The 25,865-nt window shown below is 35.6% G+C and overlaps 1 protein-coding gene across 1 annotated transcript in view; it reads left to right on the top strand.

The window, feature by feature from the left end:
• Positions 1-25,865, top strand: part of DCDC1 (doublecortin domain containing 1) — a 452,054-nt gene that overhangs the window by 255,172 nt on the left and 171,017 nt on the right. The window contains exons 12-16 of the mRNA XM_073809437.1: positions 1,361-1,524; positions 4,580-4,705; positions 7,130-7,235; positions 17,006-17,140; positions 19,651-19,769. Of these exons, the coding sequence (XP_073665538.1) occupies positions 1,361-1,524; positions 4,580-4,705; positions 7,130-7,235; positions 17,006-17,140; positions 19,651-19,769 (650 nt within the window). The remainder of the gene's footprint in view (positions 1-1,360; positions 1,525-4,579; positions 4,706-7,129; positions 7,236-17,005; positions 17,141-19,650; positions 19,770-25,865) is intronic.

Here is a 25,865-nt window from a genome sequence, read left to right as displayed (position 1 = left end):
TATGCTGGATGAAAAGTATTAACTTTAATGAAAGGAAAGATGTATCATCATTTTCAGCCCTTCTGATGCTCAAGGCTAAAATATCTGGTCAGTGCAGAGCTGATAGAAACAACATAAAGCTGATGAAGTTGGAGATAAGATTATTTATCCCTAACTAGGGCAAAGCCTAAGCCTTAAGCCTTCTATAGATATAGTTGCTGGTCATAGAAAATATTTTACTCGGTAAAGAGTTTACAGCCAATAGGTGAGGAAACTGGAGATATATGACAGGCTTGCACCTTTCCTTTTCTCTGGGCCTCGGCATTTAGCACGTCTCAATATACCTTCAATGGGAATTAATAGAAGGAGCAAAAAAGGCACCCTGAACAGCAGCTAGGCAAGAAAAGGCTACAACTATATCCGCATCCCTGCCGAGATTACAGAGTAACAAGAAATTGAGAGACACAAGAACTGACAAGGCAGAGAAGAAAAGGAAGCCTGTGACAGAAGGCTGGGGGGAAAACAGAGTGATGGATAGTTGGGGCACAGAGCGGGAAAGAGCAGAGGCCTAAACACTCAAAGGTGACAGATAATGATGAAAAATATCTTTTAAAAGTCCATGTGCAACACGGTTCAGCCGGATTTACTTTTATTTGAAATATGCCTTCAGTTAGAAATATCTTGATAATTTAGAGATTCTAAGTATAAGAAGCAAACACAGACAATGCTATTATTTAACATATTAAATGATAGCATTTCATACTTCACACTTCGATTACATCTTATTTAAAACTTGAAAACATCCACTATTGAAGCCGCTCGCAAGCTTCTGCAGAGCTCTTAATTAATACATCCAGGAAGAGTTCTTCTAAGTGAATTGGCTGGCGTAAGCCGGAAAGTCACGTTTATTTTTGCCGTCCTGTCAGTGGTGGCTTGTTCCACCATTGGTTACCTGAGGTTAGTCTCGGTGATGGGAGATTGCTGATTGTAAAACTTGAACATACTCTGGAAGGACCCAACAGAATGTGTAGCTCAGACAAGAAAAGCATAACCCTTATCAAAGAGGACCGGTACCGTGTGTAGAAGCTAAATGCTCTTTCTGTAAGACTGTCACATCTGCTTTCCGTCCCCGTGCCAAGGGGTCAGAGCTCAATCACGAGCCTGTGGCACCCCCTGCTGGTTAAAAGCCCATGCTCATTTTGTTACTTTACACCGAGCTAAACATTGCCATCATTTCACACTTCTTTTAACATTCTGTATGAATTTAATTATCATTTGTTTGGACTTCATCTGTTACGGAGTAGAGACAGTTTATCACAGGTGTTCACATTTTACGTTATTTCTTTTTCTTCTTCATTTCCACACCCCTCCCCACCACCAGTTACTTTTCAAGATTCATCGAAGACTTCAAGGTTCTTCCATCAACCCACCAGGCCTCGATTTTTCTTCAATCCGGCTTTTCGACGAGCACGGTCAAGAAATTAAGAATCCACTTTCGCTGAAGAATGAGCAAAAAATTTGGGTCTCTTATGGTAAAGCATACAGGTAGGAGCAAGGTGTTTATTCTCAATCTTTCTGGGACAAGCTAATTTAAAAGGAGAGTTGAGAAGCCAAGTAGCACCCTTTATAAAAAAAACTTATTTTGAATTCCAGTAAAATTCCAGGGGCATTTTTTTTTTGTGAGGCAGTGTTGTTTGTGGGATATGACATCTCTCTCTCTCTTTCCCCCACCCCCCTGACTTTCTGTCTTAATGCCTTGTCATAGTTCTTGAAGTCTGCCTGTCAGCACAGCAAGTGGGATTTGTTCATGTCTGAGTAGTCACCTTAATGATAGCAGATGGAAACGCCACGGGGGCCCAAGCCCATCACACTGTCATTGTCGCACACTGCCCTGACCTGCTTCCACTCCTCTATTTTTTTGTCCCTTTTTAAAGGAGAAATGGATGGTAATTGAAAAGGATCTTAAGCAAGATTTATGAAGCTGTAGACAACATGATTCCCCACTATCTCTCTGTGTTTTCACAAATAAAGTCTTAACCTTTTAAGCTCCAATGACAGGACAGCCAAAGATAAATTGGTAAAGCTTGTAAACTCTATCCTATCAAAGTTATGTTCCTCAAAAGCACCTTACATTATCCCACAATAATTACTGGTTATTACTGAGCATTGTGTAAATTTTTGTAGATTGGTAAATTCCTGCATAAAATTATCTGTGTTCCCAAGAAAAGAAAAAGGCTTCAGTCTACAGGCACTGATGAGCCTGGCTGTTGTGTGGAATATCTTGGAAATTTATGCATATTTTGACAGGACACATCCAGATGAACTCTGAAGCTGCTTGTCAGGAAACTTAAACACACTTTTCTGTCTCCTTTTAATCTTTTTGTTTTGTTTCATTTTTAGCTCTTTATCTATAGAACAGAATAGGGGAAATATTGCTTGTAGAATATAATTGATTATACACTAATTTTAACAAAAATAGCATAGACAGAACTAGGAGCTGATTAGATTTACTGTATATTCTAATAGTCAAAATTTCAAAGAGAACTAATCTACTCAGAAATCCATGCAGGTTTTGGGAGACATTGGTAGGATTTGTTGTGGGTAGCATATTACAAAATCTTTCATCTGTCCCATTAGAGTAAAATTAAAATGCTTACTAGTATCTTATGCTGTGTAATTTATAAAACTAAAAAAATATCTGTAAGGAATGGTGCTTCTTCTATAGGCAGATTTCAAAATATAATTTAATTACATTGTGAGAATTATTTTTACAATGATAAAAATAGCGATGAACTTTAAAGCGGCAAGAATTCTTGTATAATTTAGCAAGCTCTTCCAATTACAAGGAAAGGCTTTAATAAAATGTATCTAATAATTTCTTCTTAAATATCATTGTTAAAGTGAAAGCAATGACTGACTAATTATGATGTTTTTAATGATGTTTGCTATAATACAGTATTTTAATATGATCAAACACTTGTTCTTGGTTAATTGGATCATATTTGTGAAGTAACAAAAATTACTAAGTATCTGGAATACTCTAAAATCAACTGAGGATTGTAGTTGGCGGAATTTATAAGTGTGTATATTTGTTTGTGTATCATAGCTATTTTAATAGCATAATGTATTATTTTTTTCTGGTTTTGAATCCAATATGAGGCATTAGGGAACCATTATAGCATTTTGCTACTATTGAAACTTCTAAATTAATGTCAAAAAAGTTATTTCCATCTAGTTAAAATATATTGAGAAAAGGATAAAATTGAGAAAATGTGCAATATGTACTAAGTAAATGATATTCATTTTCAGGGAGTAATTCTAACATGTCTAACATATGTTGATATGGGGGGTAAGGTTACTCGTTTGCAAAAGATGATTTTGCCAATATCTCCTTCTATTTTGAGTCCTTTCATTGTTTTTCTCCCAATTTTTATTTTGAAAAAATCCAATCTACAGAAAATTTGATACAATGAAGATTTATATATCCTTCACCTAGGTTCAGCAATTTAAGGATTTTGCCATATTTGTTTTACCTCTCTTATGTCTCCTTTCTCTCTCTTTTGAACTGTTTGGAATTAATTCCACACAATCATAAAGTTTTACTCCTAAATGCTACAGGTCACATAACTGAAGAACAGGATGTTCTCTCTATCACCACAGTATAATATCTAACACAGTCAACAATAATATAATATTGTCTAATATGTAATCTGTGTTCATACTACCCAAAATCTGCTTTAGAGCTTTTTTTTGTAATCCAGTATCCAAATAAGCTTCATCTGTTGCATTTAGTTATTTTCTTTAGTTCTCTGTAATGTAGACTATTCCACCATCTTTTGTTTTATTCTTCATGACATTGGTTTTCTTTTTGAAGAGTTCAGGCACTTTTCTTGTAGAATGTCCCACATTCTAGACTTGTGTGAGTGTTTTCTCATGATTAGATTCAGTTTAAATATTTTTGGCAATACTACACAGGTGATGTGATTGAGTCCTATGATTCTAAAGTTGAAGAGCAAGTGTTTGTCACCAATTTCAAAAACAAAATGGCTCGTAATTGACATAGTGGCCATTCTTTTTATTTAAGATCTGTTTTCCATTTGATTTTAATTCTCATATAATTAAATTAACTTAAAACAATGTACCTAACAGTATGTAATATGACAAATCAAATCAGCATAGTATTCAGTGAGCTCACAAAAAAATAGTTGTTTGTAGCCAAATATGAAGGATTAATTTGATTATAAGCTCCAAAGATCACCATGGGTGTATTGCATTGTAGTTATACATGAAAAATGAACATTATAGGAATGACAGTTGGTTGTTTTTCTCAACTAAATACTTCGCTTTTATTATTGAAATTATTTTTAAAAATTACATGTGTTGCAACTATCCTTCGCATATTATAAATCAAACAAATAAACCTAAATGTGCATGTCAGGTATAAGTATAGGATACCAACAATAGTGCTGTGTAATAGGAAATACACTTATTTCTGGATTTTATTAGACATGGATATGGTATGTTTTATTGTTTATATGTACTCAAATTTCAGTGTTTGTATAATTTTGCAGATAGATTTGATGTTTTTTCCATTTTTCAGATCTCCACTAAACCCTGTTTTGGGTTTGACCTTTGACCAGGTGACTGCATTTGCCAGAGGTGGCATTACAGTCGCATATAAAACCTTCTTGGATCCTAATGCTCTTCTGCTACTGGGATGTGACAGGTAAATTAACAAGTGTTCAGTTAAAGCAATCTGAATCACCTAACTCAGTTTTCCCAGAGTGAGATTTAAACACTAAAAGATGTTCTTTAAATCATCTTAAATAAGCAATTATTTAGTTTATTGACTTATTTCATGATATAATGAGCTAGTGCTTAAAAGACTTATCATTAATTTTCCTTGAGTTTTAAAAAACATATGGGGCAATGAGCATAGTATACTTTCTGCTTTGCAAAGGTAATGATTTTATTTGAAATGTAAAAATTGTTTTTAGTGGATGTTTCTAAATTAATAGTTTTGAATGGAATAATTAAAATATTAATATGTTTTCTCATATGAGTGTTCATGTTTAAGCATCTCATTTGATGATGATAAATTGAAAACAAAAGCAATATGCTGGAGGCTTGGTGGCATAGTAAGAAGAGCAGGAGTTAGAAGATCTGGACACTGGGACTTCCCTGGTGGTCCAGTGGTTAAGACTCTGTGCTCCCAGTGCATGGGGGCCGGGTTCGATCCCTGGTCAGGGAGCTAGATCCCGCGTGCCGCAACTAAAGATCCCTCATACTGCATCTAAGACCCTGTGCAGCCAAAATAAATAAATAAATATTTTTTTAAAAAAAAGAAGATCTGGGCACTAACCCCATTATCTGCTCATGATTGTCTGTGAGCACATGGGTGTCAGTTTCCTGTGGGTTAATAATAAAACCCAGCAGTTATTGAGTGTTGACTGTAGGCCAGGCACAGCTCTAAATGAATTGGGTAAGAACCTATTTCATCCTCAAAACAATTATTTTAATCCCATCGTTGCTTATTAGCTTATTATTACTCCATTTTAAGGAGACAGAAACTCTGCCATGGAAGGGCAAAGTCATTTGCCCAGTCACACAACTTGTACATGATAGAGCTAGGATTCTAACCCAGATTGTCTTTCTTAAGAACTAAGGGCTTAACCCCTATCCAGCACTGTCTAATAGAACTTTCTCTGATGACGGAAACAAACTTTATGACACTGAGCACTTGAAATGTGACTAGTGTGACTGAGGAATTGAATTTTAAATTTTGTTTAATTAAATTAATTTTAATTTAAGTTGGAATATGTGGCTAGTGGCTACCATATTGGACATTGCAGCATGATACTGATACCATGTTGGATTAGGTGATGTATCTATAAGGTCCCATCTAGCTTTAATATTTTGTAATTTAACAAATTATAACTTTCCTTAATATACAGGTAAAAAGGCTGAAATGGAGGGCAGATCCAGAGAATGAAAAGCAGTCTGACGAGGTCACTCAGTCTAGCTAGTGTCAACCTATTGCTAAATATGTCTAGAAAGACAGACTCTTTGGTCCTCTCCATCCCCCAATGATTGCCTGCACTTTCCAGACAAGATTATAATGTTTTGTCTTTCTCTCTTTATAGACAGAAAATAACTCAGCACTCTTTTTTATAAGCATTTTCACTTATGAGAAGATTTATTTCACATGCAATAATCTTTCTCTAAGCTGTTAGACTTGCCTTTCGCTTCAGTCTTTAGTTAGGAGTTTAATTTTTAATTTATGTACTGCTTCTTAATTTTACTTCCTTAATTGCAATGAATACTGTTTTAATGAATGGATTTAAATTAGATCTAATTCCCTAAGTATAACAATGTGAAACTTCCCTTATTGAGCACAAACTAATTTGAAGATAATTTACTTAATTTTTGGATTCCATTTGGATTTTCTTTGTATACTCTCAAGCGGATCGTTGGAAATCTTAGTCATCATACTCTTATTTATATTTCTCAGACTACTGAAAAAAAAAATACTATCACCATTCCCAGAGCTGTTTTCTGTTGAATAGCATGCTATATGGTATATCTTAATATATCAGTGTTGATCTAGGTGATTTTCTTTAGGATAAGAATTGGCTCACTTTTAAAATAAGTGATTTGGCTGAGCTAAGAATGAGACCAACCCTTCCAGTTTGTGGTTTGTCCATGTACCCTCTAGAACGTGCTGCCTCTTAAAAGACTCTTAAAAATACCAAGCTAATGTTCTTAACACAACTGTTATAAAAGCATCCTTTATTATTTATAGACCAGTGTATTTAGGCTGTAATTTTAATAATGATGATGGTCTCCACCGTGAGTGATTCTGTAAGATTAAAAATTATTTTTTGTGTCTTTGTTCTATTAATAATCAATTAGGCATAGAATCCCCCCTCCAGTATTAAAAAATAATTGTAAGGGAAAAATTTAAAGCCTTCCCTTTCCCAATGATAAATACAAAGATACTTTACAAATTTCCATTTAAAAAGACTATGGACTATACACTGGTTTTTCTCTCACTAGAAGAGTATAAGATGCATAAATTATTATGCTAAAGAGTACTAAAATTAAACTAATTTTATTCTAACAAGAACAATTAAATATTTTATTTTCTTAGTTGGGAAGTTTGTGAGGGATTTCCAATTAATTTCAATGGCATCAGTCAACAGATACCTGATCAATTTGAAAAGGTGGACTTGGAGAACCATTTCCTACAGAACAAGGTCAGAATTATTTGTTGTTCTGAATAAGTGTATTTTATGTATTGGACACTCAGCCAATACATGGTGACTGAGTAGATATTTGTGAAAGTTTTTGAACACTGTAAATTATTTTACAAATGTTGGAGGCAAGTATTATACATTACTTCCTGTTAATTAATTAAGCACTTTAAAACTGGACCAGTATTGGGAAGGGTTAGGGGGAGGGATAGACTGGGAGTTTGGGATTGACATGTACACACTGCAATATTTAAAATAGATAACCAACAAGGACCTACTGTATAGCACAGGGAACTCTGCTCAGTATTCTGTAATAACCAAAATGGGAAAAGAGTTTGAAAAAGAATAGGGGGAAAAAAAAAACCTGAACCAATATATAGTATTTCTACTTGAAAAAATTCTACCTGAATCACGTCATTTAAGTACTATCGTTTAGCATATTTTCTTTATATCAACTATATTAATAAGTTGCATTTGTTTAAGAAATTCTTCAAGATGGCTGTTATATCTTTATACTTTAGGATCTGACCTATTTGCTCTGTGGGTCAATGTCTCTAAGGAACATGAGTTCTTCAGAGAACCCAACTCATAACAACTCAATCTAGAAGGTCTCTTTATTAATTTATATTTAGAAACTTATCCTGCCAGTAAGGAATTTTCTTCTTGCACTGAGCTGTGAAAAGCATTTTAAACCTGTCTCCAAAAAAAGGAATAATTCTTTTGTTTTTCTCGGCTGGTAAGTTATGTAGGGTTGTTGTTCATTTCAGCTGCATAACTTTTAGTTTTTGAATTCATGAAACCAAAAGGCACCCACAGAGGTAGGGATGCCCAAAGAAAGGAGGGCTTTCTGTTAACTAGTCTGGGCCCTTTCTTTGTAAGAGACAATGCAAAAGACACATTGTCCCAACATGCTCTTTTTAAATTTCTCCATGTTGCCCATTCAGTCTTTTATGTCAAAATTTACACTGAAAATATTAGTTGTTTCAAAGTGCATGTGAATCTAAATAGTATAATTATAAAAATAGAATAAAACAAACAATGATTTCTAATCCTGTTTTTGAGCAAATGTAGAAAATAAATATAAGTTGAATGGTGCACTAAGAATAATGCCTTCTATATTCATCTGACATTAAGTTTTATTTGCCATAGTTCCAATCCTGTTGGCATTCCTGTTTAGTTTTCTGCTGTAACATTATCTTCCTGCTCAAAAACTTGTATGCCTGGCTGTTGCCTATTAAATTTCCATATCCTCATCTGGCCTTCATTGATCTCCATGATTCTTCTCCAGTCTTCCCCCACTCTCAACTTGTCTTTCCAATCCACTCCGCTTCTTGATCTTTGTTGTAGCCTACGCTGCAGTCGGAGCTAATAAATTGGGTCCCCTACATGCTTTACACTTTGCTTTACTTGTGCCATGGCATGTGTTGTTCTTTGCTAGGATACAACCCTCGCCATTACCATTCCTTGCTTTTTAAGGCTTTCTTCAACTTCCTCTTCTTCCACGAAGCCCTCTCAGATCCTCCAGAGAGATTTAGCCTCGAATTATTTTGTGTTCTCAGAACTTCTTATTGTCCTTTGAGAATTGTTCTTAGAGTTTGTGTTTTGGTATCGGCATTTGCATTTGTGTCTTTCTCCTCCACTAAATTGATAATTCTTTGTACACAGATTTTATGTCTTACTCATCTTTGTATTCACCAGTGCTGGAACAAAGTCCTGAATGTAGGGCAAGTGCACAGTACATGTTGATGAATGATTTTTAAAAGTTAGCTGTAATCTCTTTCAAGGCTCACTATTCTCTAATATGTTCTTTGGGTGTTAGCCAAGCTAGATTGTTCATTTGTTGTTTTCTGAGCACTTCATGATTTCTGTTATTATACCCATGTGGGTCCCTCTGCCTGGAATTCAACCTTTTTTTTTTTTTTTTTTTTTTTGGGGTGGGTACACGGGCCTCTCACTGTTGTGGCCTCTCCATTTGCAGAGCACAGGCTCTGGATGCGCAGGCCCAGCGACCATGGCTCACGGGCCTGGCCGCTCCGCGGCATGTGGGATCTTCCTGGACCGGGGCACGAACCCGTGTCCCCTGCATCGGCAGCCGGACTCTCAACCACTGCACCACCAGGGAAGCCCAACAACCTCTCTTTCTTTGTCACCACCCCCCACCTTCTCTGTCACCCTTGTGCCATATCCTAGCATGGTGTCTGGCATATAGTAAGCATTCAATAAATGTTTATTGAAATCCTACCCATCATTCTAACCTTACCTGATTTGTGCCTGCTTCATGAAGTCTTTCTTTACCCCAACACCATGCCCAAACCAGATATGATGTTTCTGGCTTTGATACCCCCATTGCATCCATTCTGTACCATTTATAATGACTTTGAATTTGGTGCTGTTCCTCTTGCAACATTTTTTGCATGATTTGAAGTCAAACAGTGTTCCAAGTTTGGGCATATTTTAGGTCACATTAGAGTAGAATGGAGAGAAAGGTAGATTTCACTGAGAATGTTGGTATCATATCATAAAGGGTCTTTTGTGTGTGTGTGTGTGTGTGTGTGTATGTGTGTGTGTGTGTGTACTTTTTTTTTAACATCTTTATTGGAGTATAATTGCTTTACAACGTTGTGTTAGTTTCTGCTGTATAACAAAGTGAATCAGCTATACGTATACATATATCCCCCTATCCCCTCCCTCTTGCATCTCCCTTCCACCCTCCCTATCCCAACCCTCTAGGAGGTCACAAAGCATGGAGCTGATCTCCCTGTGTGATGTGGCTGCTTCCCACTAGCTATCTATTTTACATTTGGTAGTGTGTATATGTCAATGCCACTCTCTCACTTTGTCTCAGCTTACCCTTCCTTCTCCCCATGTCCTCAAGTCCATTCTCTACGTCTGCGTCTTTATTCCTGTCCTGTCCCTAGGTTCTTCAGAACCTTTTTTTTTTTTTTTTTTTAGATTCCATATATATGTGTTAGCATACAGAATTTGTTTTTCTCTTTCTGACTTACTTCACTCTGTATGACAGACTCTAGGTCCATCCACCTCACTACAAATAACTCAATTTCATTTCTTCTTATGGCTGAATAATATTCCATTGTATATATGTGCCACATCTTCTTTATCCATTCATCTGTCGATGGACACTTAGGTTGCTTCCATGTCCTGGCTATTGTAAATAGAACTGCAGTGAACATTGTGGTACATGACTCTTTTTGAATTACGGTTTTCTCAGGGTATATGCCTAGTAGTGGGATTGCTGGGTCATCTCGTAGTTCTGTTTTTAGTTTTTAAGGAACCCCCATACTGTTCTCCATAGTGGCTGTATCAGTTTACATTCCCCCCAACAGTGCAAGAGGGTTCCCTTTTCTCCACACCCTCTCCAGCATTTATTTGTAGATTTTTTGGTGATGGCCATTCTGACGGGTGTGAGGTGATACCTCATTGTAGTTTTGATTTACGTTTCTCTAATGATTAGTGATGCTGAGCATGCTTTCAACTGTTTGTCGGCAATCTGTATATCTTCTCTGGGGAAATGTCTATTTAGGTCTTCTGCCCATTTTTGGATTGGGTTGTTTGTTTTTTTGATATTAAGAAAACTACAGGTCAATATCACTGATGAACATAAATGCAAAAATTCTCAACAAAATACTAGCAAACAGAATCCAACAGCACGTTAAAATGATCATACACCATGATCAAGTGGGGTTTATCCCAGGAATGCAAGAATTCTTCAATATACCCAAATCAATCAATGTGATACACCATATTAACAAACTGAAAGATAAAACCATATGATCATCTCAATAGATTCAGAAAAATCTTTAGACAAAATTAAACACCCATTTATGATAAAAAACGTTCCAGAAAGTAGGCATAGAGGGAACTTACCTCAACATAATAAAGGCCATATATGACAAACCCACAGCCAACATCGTTCTCAATGGTGAAAAACTGAAACCATTTCCTCTAAGATCAGGAACAAGACAAGGTTGCCCACTCTCACCACTATTATTCAACATAGTTTTGGAAGTTTTAGTAACAGCAATCAGAGAAGGAGAAGAAATAAAAGGAATCCACATCGGAAAAGAAGAAGTAAAAGTGTCACTGTTCGCAGATGCCATAATACTATACATAGAGAATCCTAAAGATGCTATCAGAAAACTACTAGAGCTAATCAATGAATTTGGTGAAGCAGCAGGATACAAAATTAATGCACAGAAATCTCTTGCATTCTTATACACTAATGATGAAAAATCTGAAAGAGAAATTAAGAAAACACTCCCATTTACCATTGCAGCAAAAAGAATAAAATACTTACGAATAAACCTACCTAAGGAGACAAAAGACCTGTATGCAGAAAACTATAAGGCACTGAGGAAAGAAATTAAAGATGATACAAATAGATGGACAGATATACCATGTTCTTGGACTGGAAGAATCAACATTGTGAAAATGACTCTACTACCCAAAGCAATCTACAGATTCAGTGCAATCCCTATCAAACTACCAATGGCATTTTTCACAGAACTAGAACAAAAAAGTTCACAATTTGTATGGAAACACAAAAGACCCCGAATAGCCAAAGCAATCTTGAGAAAGAAAAACGGAGCTGGAGGAATCAGGCTCCTGGACTTCAGACTATACTACAAAGCTACAGTAATCAAGACAGTATGGTAGTGGCACAAAAACAGAAATAGAGATCAATGGGACAGGATAGAAAGCCCAGAGGTAAAACCACACACATATGGTCACCTTATCTTTGATAAAGGAGGTAAGCATATACAATGGAGAAAATACAGCCTCTTCAATAAGTGGTGCCGGGAAAGCTGGACAGCTACATGTTAAAAAATGAAATTAGAACACTTCCTAACACCATACACAAGAATAAGCTCAAAATGGATTAAAGATCTAAATGTAAAGCCAGACACTATAAAATTCTTAGAGGAAAACATAGGAAGAACACTGACATAAATCACAGCAAGATCCTTTTTGACCCACCTCCTAGAGAAATGGAAATAAAAACAAAAATAAACAAATGGGGCCTAATGAAACTTAAAAACTTTTGCACAGCAAAGGAAACCTTTAACAAGACAAACAGATAACCCTCAGAATGGGAGAAAATATTTGCAAAGGAATCAACGGACAAAGGGTTAATCTCCAAAATATACAAGCAGCTCTTGCAGCTCAATATCATAAAGGGTCTTAATTCAGCTGGATGTTTTGTAGAAAACAAGGAGCCACTGGAAATATTCAAGCAGAGACAAGATCTTATTTGATCCTGTGCTAGGAAAATATCTCAGGAGGTCCTTATCTTATCCTCCCACCCCTGCCCTTCAGATTAGAAATACCTAGAGGGCAAAGGGCATTCTGATCATTCTTGTCTCTGCTGCAGTATCTAGATACTCAGAGTTAGCTAAATGGAATTGAATTCACTAGTTAATTAACTCCTTCAATAGAAAGCAGGTCAAACCTGGGGTGGGGGGGAATGTATAGTGGAGAGTTGTCAGAGGAAAAGAACAAGAAAGGATTCTCTCTTTGATTTTAAGCCAAAGTAGAACTTTAAAAGAAAACTATATTTTCTAATGTTGAAAAATGAGAGAATAAGAATCCACAGTTATTTTATCACTATTAATTCATTCTAATGATTCAGCGAAAGTGAGAAAACAACTCATCCTAAAAGTTTATACACTATTGTATTTTTAGAAGAAAGCTTTTTTGAGTAAAATTTCAGTCTACTCAGAATAGTGGTATAAGAAAGCAAAGATTTGATAAACTGGATAGTAAAGAGAATCTTTCAAAGAAAAATGGCCCCTTAGCTATGAAACCTTTTACATCCTTTCAGAAAAATGCCTCCAATCATATACAGAGAGGTGATCAGTACATTGGAAATAGCAATTTAATAACCTGAAAAGGAGCACTTTTAAAGAGAGATTCAGGCAGAGGTGATGGATGTCCACAGGGAATTTTATTGTAGAATCTTGATGCTCGTGGCAGTATAGAAGGCACTAAGAGAATTACAACAGGGATAGAGAGGAGGGAGCAGAAGCTGATAGTCTTAATGCATATGTTTTAAAATTGGCTTGAGATAGAGATATCAGTGCCCAACCCCTGACTGTTCTTTTAAATCTCGTATTGACAAGTAAAACCCTTCCTACAGAGAAAAATTTGGAACATATAATCCTTATTAGTAATGTGGAAGACAGATATAACCCTGACAATTACAACCTGTTGCTCTTTTATCCATTTCTAAAAAAAGATTTGGAATCTACTACAAGTGGAGAATTTTGGTGAATACATCTTTCGTTCTATTGTTACATAAATTGGCAACATTTTTACATTGCTCTAGTTTATGGGAAATAAAATTATATGTTTCCATGAAGTGGGTGAAAGACAAACTTCATGGTAGTTAATATAAAAGAAAAAAGATTCATGAGAAGAATAGCTTGAGGAATACCTGGTTATGGGAAAATATAGCAGAAAAATATACTCCGGTGTCTGGCAGGTCATATATTCTGTCAAAATGAAAAGGAAACTGATTTCGATCCTATCCTTTTAGTATGATCAGACATAAGCAGCACATTAGTGACAACTTTTGGTATGGAAACAGTAAGAAAAACACCAAGTTATGATTTTAGAATTATGGCATGTTTGTTACAAGTTTACTTGTAAATTAAGCAGTCATGGATGCTAGCAGAATATGTTATTCTGTATGTCACAAAGGAGGCTAGGAAAAGGCAAACAATTCTCTACTGTCCTATTTCTTTGGAGAGCAAGTCCTCAAGAAATAATATTTCCTACACATAATTTGTACTGGAGTAAATAAAAAATTTTAATTTAAATTTTGAACTGATTGACATTAGAATAGGACACAGAACTTTAAATGAAACTGCAAGTCCCTTCCTTATTTTTAGACCAAGAGTTGGAATCTATTTGAGGACTGCACACCTAGATCCTAGATATTTTCCCTTGTTTGGGTGCATAATTAGGTACTCGCTAATATTTTCTGCTTTCCCAGCTTTTCCAGTTCTTGGTCTTAGAGGTGGGTGGATTGATCAGCTATAGATTTAGAGAATGGAAACAATAAGAGTGAATATCAGGGACATGAGGAAAGACATTGTAGAACATTTCTTGTAGGTGTGATTTTAATTTGTATAGTAAATTATTTAACTTGGTCCTAAAATTACTGTCAAAAGGAAAAACCTTAGAAAGTTTCTGTGTAGTAAACACTTTGTTTAGAATGAAGGTTGTGGTCTATGAGCTCCTTCTTTCAAGAAAAATGTCATTGTCTTATATTTTGCTCCTCAGTAGATCTGTAGGAAAAGACCTTATTACTTTGAAATTGCACAGGAATATTGAAGTCTACTCCACTTTCATTGGTGATTTGGAGAAAGAAAATTAAACAAGAAGCTTTAACGGGCCCAGTACATGTATGCATCATTTTTTATCACTGGCATCGTCTGTATCAGCACAGTTTTTTCAGACAAGCAAAATCATAATGGTCATTTAAAGGAAGCTATGTATATAGGTATTCAAAAGAATAAAAGAAAGCTTCTTGTTTTGATTCTCAACAGGACTTAAAAAGGTTTTCTAATGACATACATTATGGTATATATTTGGAGACCTGTCTCAACATAAATGCTTTTCTACACGTGCCCGTGAATGCACACATGTACACACACATGTGCACACACACACACTCAGAGACACACATGGCATATTATGTTGCAGGTTGTCCGAGCACTTTTCTTTTCTGAATTCCAATTTTTATCTCCCCCACCTTCCTAAACATTTGGTCTACAACAAAGCTATCAGATTAAATGAAAAAGAAAAAGGAAAGTGACATCATGAAGAGAATTTAATGGCCATTGTCAGTGTTAAGTGTGTTAGAACCCCAGACTTGGCAGGATTTTTCTTTTTTAGCAACGTGAAATGAAGCTGAGTTAGTGGGCCTGGCTCTGTCTGGTCTATGTGGAATCACTTGGGAACCGTCCAGCAAAATATCTCTCAGATAACAGCATGGTGTTAATACTGGGTGCCAACCCAAGACAGACACAAAGGACCCCTTCGCTCTTCACCAATAAGCCAACTGTTAAAAGATTAAACCATGTTGTGGAGATAACAAGAATTTAGGCACTGGCAGCAGGTGCTGTACAAAGAAGCAGTTGGCAGTACGATTCTTCTGTCTGACATTCCAGTCAAAACAATCTTCTTCCCAGTTTCAGAGGAGAGTTTTGAGTGTGATGGCAACTTGGAGTTAGGAGGTTGACTAAGAGTGCTACTTTAAATGCCGTGTCCTGTGGTGGATGGATTAGTAGAATATAGTTTACCATTGTTCAGAAACTGCGGGGGATTCCCCTCCAGAATCAGCCACTACTGGCTAACTGGGGAATACACGATCAAAGAGCTGTAAATCAAATCTGCTTATGTGGTGGGGTTGCTGTATTTTTAAATTTTTATTTTCACATATAGGAGTCATATGACATTTTCTTCTCTAGAGAAGTAACTATCTTCCATTGTAGAATAACTATAGATAATTATGGAATAATTATCAAATATATTGGTCATACCCTTTTGTTATTGCCTGTTCACACTTGTAAAACATTACCTTTTAAATTATTATTTAACTTTTGTTTTTTTAAAAAATCATCTGCTACTCAACAAATATCTAGGATTAGCAAAGATTTAGAATAGACTTTTCAATATTTGAAAAGGATTTTAACTGTTATTGAAGCAACATCATTTACTAAGTTTAAAGCATAAGTTGGCATATTCCCATAATCCTATACAAATAAGGATTAGCACTTTAAAAGTTAGCATGATTATTCAGGGAAAGTGATCATATAAGTTAGGAGAAAAAGTTTATTAAATATGAAGGAGTAGAATTCTGACAGATGACATGAATGACTGTTAATTTGACAATCAGGTCTAAGTGAGAAACGCTAGAAGGTGCACAATACGTTTGGCGTTTGTCATCTGATTAAACACATGGGATAGAGATACAGTGTCTCCCCAGTCGGCCCCCTCCCATTCATTCCCACAACTGTCACTGAAGTCTCAGCTCCTGTCCCTTTATTCTTATGAGGTTGTACAAACTCTCAACTGTTCTCCCTGCATTTGATCTCTCCATTCTGCAATCCATTATGTTTACACTTGCCAGGTCAACCTTTCTAAATCTTCTGTAATCCAGTCCCTTTTGCTTGAAAGCTTGAAAGCCCTCCTGACACCTAACTCCATAGCCTTACACTTGACGCCTTCTAAGTTTGGCCAGATTTACCTCTTGAGACTACCAATAAATCCTAAGGTGCATTGATTATACTATTTTCCTTTGCTTGGAACACCTTTTTTTTCTTCATTATTCCTGTCAAACTGTTTCCATCCTTCAAGGCCTGGTCCGGATGTTACCTCTTTCAAGATGCTTCACTTTTTGTTGCTCCTGCAGAAATGAGCCTACCATTCTTTGCATACTATAGCACTATTTAATCAAACATGGAGCTTAACATGAAATTGTGTGTGTTATCGCCTCTACAGTTGTAAGTTTATTTAGGGCAGGAAAAATGTTTTATCATATCCCATACCACACAGTCCGGGGCCTTCCCTATCAGAGCTGGTGCCCGACAAATATTAATTGAATTGAGTTTAATAGGATTGAACACTACTGTTTCAAAAGAGACCTTCTCAATCAGAAACATAATGTTCTAGATTATTTTGGTTAAGTATGTTGAGGAAGGTTAACTTTCAGACTGTAAGTTAAAAACATGCTTCTTCTCATGGTATAGGTGAACCCCAATATTGTCCTTCATGCCTCTGTTTCCATCAGAAAGCGGAATTTCTCAAGTGGTGAAGAGAGCAGTGGGACTCACATAGCACCATCCACCCTGTGGCCTGCAGCCAGTGTGTGGCTGATCACAAAGGTATCCAAGAATGTCTGTTCTCCCTAAGTAACTTCCTGGGCTCACTGTGCTGCTCCAGTTCCTGATGCCCTCGTGCACACAAGCATGCAAGTGAAAGCATATCGGTTGTTGACTGTCATGAATCTGTGCTCTGGTTTGTCTAGTGCGGAGGACCCCGACGTGAGCATTCAACTCAGTTTTAGACGTGCTGATTAGTTAATGCTGCAGAATGTATTTAAACCTAGCGCAGAGCTTAGGTATACTCTACAGACTCACCATTTTCATGAGATTTGTCTGAATCTCATTTGCTTCCGCTCCTTAGTCTTCATTGTTGAGGTTCGCAGAGCTTGGTGGATTAGCACCGTATAGTGATGGCACATGGTCTTAGTAAGGATAGTTTTAAAAGAAATCCCTGAGTATAAAATGTGAACAATGCCTAACATATTTTATTCCTGTGTATTGGCACTATTTTTTTTAACTTTATTCTTATACTATTGAATCAGATTTAAACTGAGAACATATAATTGTTCTCCTCTTCCCTCTTGCTATTGAAAGACGTTTTGTAATTGCCACCAAATATTTACGTCTGGAAAGAGATGGTACAGCTTATATCTACCCTTCTTGTGCCTCCCTTTGCCCCCTCCCTGGAGACTATTTTTGCTTCTTTTTAGCACTTCCATGGGTGCAGAGTCACCCAGGCAAGTTTGCTGCTACTTAGTTTAGGGGGTAGGAGAGACTGAAACTATTTTCTCATATGAAATTTTGGATTGCCCTTAACTTTTATTTTTGCTTTTCTGGGAGTTAAAAACAAAAATATAGAGTAACTGAGACACAAAGGTACTAAGAAATATTATTCATTTCATAGACAAAGGCAGAATGAGATTAGATATTTCTTAGATCTGCTTCCAACCTGGAGACTCTATTAACTACTAGCCCTAAGCTGCGTTTTATTTCTGATTTAGTAATAATATCTGCCATTTTGTTAAACGTATGCTAAGCATCTTATACACATTTATTATCTCATTTAATCTTATAAAAACTATGCAGGTTTTCATTATACAGCTGAAAAAACTGAAGCTAGTAGCTGGTAGAGGAAAGATTCTTGGTCTGTCTGACTTCAAAACTTATGACATTTCACTGTAATATAAAACACTGCTCTGTATCTGACCAATTTATGAGCACTGATGGAAGTGTTTTAGTTTTAGGACTGCCACTGAACATTTATGTGACCTCAAGTAAGTCACATACCGTATCTGGGCCTTAGTCTTCTGGTAAAAGAGTTGGACCAGTTGATATGGAAGGTTATTTTCCCAGATCTCATATTCTGTAATTCTATGGTATCTGTTCATAGAATTTCATGATATCAGAAAACCTGTACTTGTCTAAAAATTTTCCTAAACTAATTGAAATGCTTGATGCAAAGAGTATGAGTTTTGGAGTTAGATAGATCAGAATTAGAATCCTTTGTGTGACCTTGGGAAAGTTACTTAGCTGCACTGAACTACAGTTTTCTTATATATAAAATAAAGTTAGTCACACCTGTCTTGCACAGTTGCTGTGGTGATTAAATGAGAAAATACGTGTGAAGTTCAAGCGTACAATCTGGTATACAAAAAGTGCTTAATAAGTGGTGATTCTTTTTTCTTACCCCAAGGAGTTCCCTTTCTGTATAGACAGGCATGTTCAAAAGAGGATTCCATTCAGGGCTTATTAGAACAAAAATTTAGAAAAATATATTTTTCCTAAGTCATTGTGTAGTTCTTTTCCACACAACAAAAACGTGAGAAATAAAAGTCACATGCTAAAAGAAAACAATTTTGAAAATCTTTTCAGGTTTAGAGTTCTATCCTTTTTTTCAAAATAAATCATTTTACCTGTTCTTAACAGAGAAGTTTCCATGACATAAATCCTCAATATGTGTAAATAAATTCCTAAGTGGTTGTCACTTATTTAAAATGCTGTGTTGATTCACTAAGTAAGAAAATTGTTAAATGGCCATTCAAACAATGTTCTCAATCAATTTCCTTATCTGAGAATCCTAACATTTAAAACAAAAGCAGTTCATAAACCACCTTAAAATGCTTAACCCATGGTATTTAGACCCAGAGTAAAACTTTTAATTGGTACAAAGGTTAAGGATTTGTTTCAATCTTTTCAGTTCACTGCACTCTTTTTTTTCTGTGCATACATATTTCAAGTAAGCTCTGTAGTTATAAGTATAACAAGTGACACGTGATGGGCCCCAAATTGCTGCACTGTGAAATACGCACAGAAAAAAAGGACAGATGAAGATATCAAGGTCTGTTTTATTTTGCACTGAACTGTAAAATGCCACCCTTGTCCGACAGAACATCACTGATTCTGAGCAGGGCTCACTGACTGCTAAGTTGTGGGTAGTGTTTCACTTTTGGCAACTGTTAATATCCGGGTTTATCCAGGCATAATGACCTCACTATTTGTGACACATTGTTGAATTTTCTGGTTCTTTTAACTTATTTAGACCTTTCTCCCCCTTCTCTATTCATTGGAAGACTGGAATGATCCTGAGCCGAGCGATAACTCAGGGCTGCCTAGCTATTGGTCATCCAGTCAGAGTCAAGGCCACTGAGGGAACATCACTAGAAGGATACAAGTTAATCCTACAGAAAAGGTAATGTTTATGAGCCATTTACCTCAAAACAAGAAATGTTAATTTCAAGATTCCCAAGCAGTCAGATCATGATGCTTCCTGGCTTAGATGGAAATTTCATTAGGTTTTAAATTTGTTTTCAAAATATCAATATTAATTTTTCTAAAATAAGCTTGAAAGTATATACCACTTAGTTTGATAGTGTTTCTTAGATATTTTTAGAAGTGAAAAGTTGGTGTTCAGTATGTATCTGTGTTTTAGACAAGCTGCTGCTTTACTCTATAATTATTGAAACTCCTTTCTTTATATCCATTTTGGTTATTAATTTAAAAATTTAATGTTCTATATGTATTCCTAACCTTTTCTCCATCTTCTGAATGTGAAATATTGAACAGTGAAAGAAAAATCAAGGAGACAAAAAATTGCTGGCTTGTAAGGTACCAAAAGTGCCATTCCTGTTTGTTTTTCTCTGACTTGGTAAGATAAAATTAAAAATAGATTTAGAAGAAAAAATTAGCAATAAGGAAGAAAGGTGATTTACCTTTCCTAAATGCTTTCTTTTTTCTTTTTCATTTGTCTTTTGATTTTACCTAGTGTTGACAAAAACAAGTCCTGTTGTACTTCAAGACTTAGAAAGCTATTAGCCAACTACTTCTGGCTGGATAGACATTTGCGATGTGCTTAGGGCTGAAAGCAGAACAAGGGCATTTAGGCACCAGAGAAACTGGCTCAGCCACAAATACAGAAGGGAAATTTTCTCTAACATGCAAAGCAGACTGTCCAAAAGGCATTAGAACATTACATAATGGCTGGGAATGTGATCTACAGAGTCAGATCTCTAGAGTCTAGAATTCTTACTCTAACAGTGACAACAGCAAATCGAGACAGACACTATTTTGATTTCTCTATACCGCATTGTTACATGTACTCTTAACAACGACCTGATAAGGTAGGTGTCGTTACTATCATTATGGGTGAGGAAATTGAAATATAGAGGTGTTAATCACTTACTCGAGGTCATAGTACTAAGCAGTTGGGGCGGAATGCAAAACTTAAGTAACCATAATCTATAAGTCACTCTTGGCCACAAAACTACACAGTCTGTAGGCCAAAATCCAGTTAAACAACTGCCAGTGAGTGCCAAGTGTGGTAGTAGATACCTCAGTGAATGAGTAGGGTACATTAATTGAGAAACCCAGGCAGAAGGATGAGGGAGACAGTAGCTTGCTATCTCACAAGCTGGCCAGTGCTAGTAGAGTCCTAAACACACAGTTCCCAAGAAGGGGCAAACAAACTCAAAGCAAGTCCCAGTTGATGTGGTGCTATATTTGGAGTAGGTAATAAGAAAGATTTCTGGGGCAGAGTCAATGCTGTAAACTGGAAACACACAAAGCGTCAACTTGCAATAATGACAAAGGCAAACCATGGGACACGGAGACAGAGATACTTCAGCTCACTTAGTCCAGAGTTACAATAAAGAGAAAAATCTATCAATTGTAACTGCCCCAGAAATGATGCAGATTATAGAATTAATACTCATGTCATTAAACAGTTGTTATTATTGTATTCCATATATTCAAGAAGCTAGAGGAAAGAATGAACGTGTTAAATAGAGACATAGAAGATAGAAAAAGACTCAAATCAAATTTCTAGGTATGAAAACTGCAATGTATGACATGAAAAATATACTGAATGCGACTAATAGCAGATTAGACACTGTGGAAGAAAGTATTAGTGAACTTGAAGAGATAGCAATAGAAACTATTCCCAATTGAAAGCCAGAGAAGAAAAAATAATATATTGAAAAAAAAAATGAACACAGCATCAGTGCGATGTGAAAGCTTCATATGGCCTAATCTCTGAATAATTAGAGTCTCTGAAGGGAAGAAGCGGAGAACAGAAAAATATTGGAAGAAATGATGTCTGAAAAATTTCCAAATTTTGTGAAAACTATAACCCACACATCCAAGAAGTTCAACAACTTCTAAGCACAAGAAACACAGAGAAAAGAAACCAAGGAAAATCGTAATAAAACTGCTTAAAATTAGTGATAAGGAGAAAAATCTTATAAGTACACAGAGAGGAAGATATCTATTATTTACAAGAGGAATAAAGATAAGACTGACAGCAGATTTCTTGTTGGCAACAATAAGAGTGAGAAGAAAGTGGAAGAACATCTTTAAAAACTAAAAGAAAAAAAAAACCCAACCTGTCAGTATAGAAATCATCTCCCAATGAAAATATCTTTCAAATATTAAGGCAAAATAAAGACTTCAGATATTATTCACAAACTGAAAGAATTTGTCACCAGCAGACCTACAGAACAAAAAATGTTTAAGGAAGTCCTTCAAGCAGAAGAAAAATGGTATCAGATGAAAATGAAGAGCACTGGGAATAATAACTACATAGGCAATATAAAGACCTCATTTCTTATTAAGTTTCTTTAAAATATAATTTATTGTTTAAAGCAAAAAAATAATAATTTTATTATGGAGATAAAAACATGTAGATATAAAATATATGAAGGCAACCGTACAAATGCCAATAAGAGAAATGGAAGAAAGGGTCTTTTTTAAAAAAATTAATTTATTTATTTTTGACTGCGTTGGGTCTTTGTTGCTGTGCACAGGCTTTCTCTAGTTGCAGCGAGCAGGGGCTACTCTTTGTTGCGGTGCATGGGCTTCTCATTGCAGTGACTTCTCTTGTTGTGGAGCACAGGCTCTAGGCGTGTGGGCTTCAGTAGTTGTGGCATGCAGGCTCAGTAGTTGTGGCACGTGGGCTCTAGAGTGCAGGCTCAGTAGTTGTGGTGCATGGGCTTAGTTGCTCCACGGCATGTGGGAATCTTCCCGGACCAGGGCTCGAACCCATGTCCCCTGCATTGGTAGGCGGGTTCCCAACCACTGCACCACCAGGGAAGCCTGAAGAAAGTTCTTATACTATATTTGTCAAGTGGTATGATATCAATTGAAAGTAGACTGGTAAATTAAAGTTGTTTATGAGGGATCCTGAAGCTAAAATAATATAACAAAGAGTTATATGTCTAACAAGCCAAAAAAGTTGATAAAATGAAATAATTAAAAAATACTCAGTTAATGTGAAAGAAGACAGGTAAAGATGGAAAGGGAAACAAAAAACAGGACAAAGAATAAGTAACAAGATTGTAGATTTAAACCCATGTGTTAATAATTGCATTACATGTAAATAATCTAAACACCCCATTTAAAAGTCAGGCACTGTCAGATTAGATAAAAAAGCAAGATCCGTCTATATGCTGACCTACAAATAACCCACTTTTTTAAAATCCATTTTTAAAAATTTTGTTTATTTTATTTATTTATTTTGCATTGTGCCAAGTCTTAGTTGCGGCCGGTGGGCTCCTTAGTTGTGGCATGTGAACTCTTAGTTGTGCCATGCACGTGGGATCTAGTACCCTGACCAGGGGTCGAACCTGTGTCCCCTGCATTGGGAGGTGAATTCTTAACCACTGTGCTACCAGGGAAGTCCCAATAACCTACTTTAAATATAAAGACACAATAGGTTAAAAGTAAATGCATGAAGAATGTATGCAATGATAAAACTAATCCAAAGAAAGCCAGAATGACTAAATTAATATCAGACAAAGTAGACTTCAGTGCAAAGAATATTCCAGGGATAAAGAGGGTCACTTCATAATGATTAAGGGATTAGTTCATCAAGAAGACTTAGCAATCCTATATGTTTGTTCACCTCATAGCACAGCTTCAAAATACATGAAGTGAAAGCCGATAGAACTGCTGTGAAAAAGAGAAAAATCTACAACTGTAGTCAGAAATAACAATATCCTATTTCAATAATTAATAGAACAAGTGAGGAGAAATCTGTAAGGATACAGAAGACTAGAACAACACTATCAATCAACTTGACCTAGTTGATACTTATAGAAGAATGCACTCAATAACAAAAAGACATATTCCTTTAAAGTAACAGTATATTAAACAGAATGGACTATATTCTAGCTATAAAACAAGTCTCAATACCTTAACAGAATTTAAGTATTATAAACGTTCTCTGGCCATAATGGAGTTATATTAGAAATCCATAGCAGATAGCTTTCACAACAAGGTCCTACCGTATAGCACAGGGAACTGTATTTAATATCCTTGTGATAAACCATAATGGAAAAGAACATAAAAAAGAATGTATATATGTATAACTGAATCACTTTGCTGTACAGCAGAAATTAACACAACAGTGTAAATCAACTATACTTAAATAAAAAAATAGCAGATAGCTTTCTGGAAAACCCCCAAATATTTGGACAAAAGTAACACATTTCTAAATAACTCATGGAGCAAAGAAGGTATCAAAATGGAACTTAGCAAGTATTTTGAACTGAATGAAAATGAAAACACATATTAAAAACTGTGGGATGCTACTGAAGTTCTTAGAAGGAAATTTATATAAATGCATATGTAAGAAAAGAAGAATGATATCAAATCAGTGACCTCAGCTTCCATTTTAGGAAACGAGAGTACGAAGAGCAAATCAAACTCAAAGTAATCAGAAGACAGAAAATAGTAAAAGTTCGAGTGGATAGCAATGAAATAGAAGACAGGAAAAAAGAGAAAAATCAAGAAAACCAAAAGCTGGGTTTTTGTTTTTGTTTTTGTTTTAAAGATCAAAGAAACTGATAAACCTCTAGCCAGACTGTTCAGGGAATAAAGTGAAAGGACACAAATTACCAGTATCAGGAATGAGAGAGTTGATATCACACGGTTATTAAAGGAATAATAGGGAATATTCTGAACAAAGATGTGCCAATAGATTTGCCAACTGAGGTGATAGGACCAATCCCTTAAAAGGCACAAACTACCAATGTCTACTCAAGAAGAAATAGGTAACTTAATAGTCGTATATCTCTTAAAGAAATTAAATTTTTAGTTGAAAACCTTCCCACAAAGAAAACCTCAGGTCCAGGTGGTTTCGCTAGCTTCACTGGGGAATTCTACCAAACATTTTACGAAAAAATAATGCCAGTTCTCCATATTCTCACACAGAAAATAGAAGAAGATGGAATACTTCCCAGCTCATCCTGTGAGGCAGCATTACTCTGATAACAAAAAACAGGCAAAAAGACATTACAGGAAAAGAAAATCATAGACCAATATCCCTCGTGAACATAAATACAAAAAAAATTAACATTTTAACAAATTGAATACAATAATATATAAAAAAGATAATGTATCGTGATCAAGTTGGGCTTACCCCAGGAGAGTAAAGTTGATTTAACATTTGAAAATCAATCAATGTAAATCACCATATTGGCAGACTGAAAAGGAAAAAATCATGAACATCAAATTGGTATAGAAAAATCTTTTAACAAGAGTCAGCATCCCCTCCTAATGAAAACTTTTGGAAAGCTGAATAGAAGGGAACTTTATGAGTATGACAAAGCTCATCTATGAAAAACCTACATCTAACATCATACTTAATGATGAAAGAGCAAATGGTTCCTCCTAAAGTCAGGAACAAGACAAATTTGTTCATTCTCACCTATTCAGCATTGCGTGGAAGCCTTTAGCCACTATAACAAGAAAAGGAAAAGAAAAAAAGGACGTCTGATACGAACTGAAGAAGTAAAACTATCTTTATTTTCAAATGGTGTGATTATCTATGTAGAATATCCTATGTAACCAACAAAAAATTTCTAGAATTAATAAATGGGTTTAGCGAGTTTGAGAGCTTGAAATCAATATATATATTACTTGTATTCCTATGTACTAGGAACAATTTTAGAAATTTTAAAATACCAATTACAATAACATCAAAAGTATGAAATACTTAAATATGAATCAGATAAAATATGTACAAGACTTGGTTATTGAAAACTTCAAAACATTGCTGAGTAAAATTAAAGAAGACCTAAATAGATGCAGGGATATACTGTGTTCATGGATTGAAAGACTACATAGTTATGATGTCCATTCTCCTCAAATTGATCTATAGATTTAATGCAATCTCAATAAAAAGCCCAGCATGCTCATTTATAAAAGCTATCAAGATGATTTTAAAATCCATATAGAAAAGCAAAGGACCTAAAATAGGCAAAACAATTTTCAAAAAGAAGAAAAAAATGAC

Source organism: Tursiops truncatus, chromosome 8, assembly GCF_011762595.2.
Source record: "Tursiops truncatus isolate mTurTru1 chromosome 8, mTurTru1.mat.Y, whole genome shotgun sequence".
In the NCBI taxonomy this organism is placed as follows: domain Eukaryota; kingdom Metazoa; phylum Chordata; class Mammalia; order Artiodactyla; family Delphinidae; genus Tursiops; species Tursiops truncatus.
Note: the sequence above shows the minus strand (reverse complement) of the source record. Positions and strands in the feature narration are given on the sequence as shown.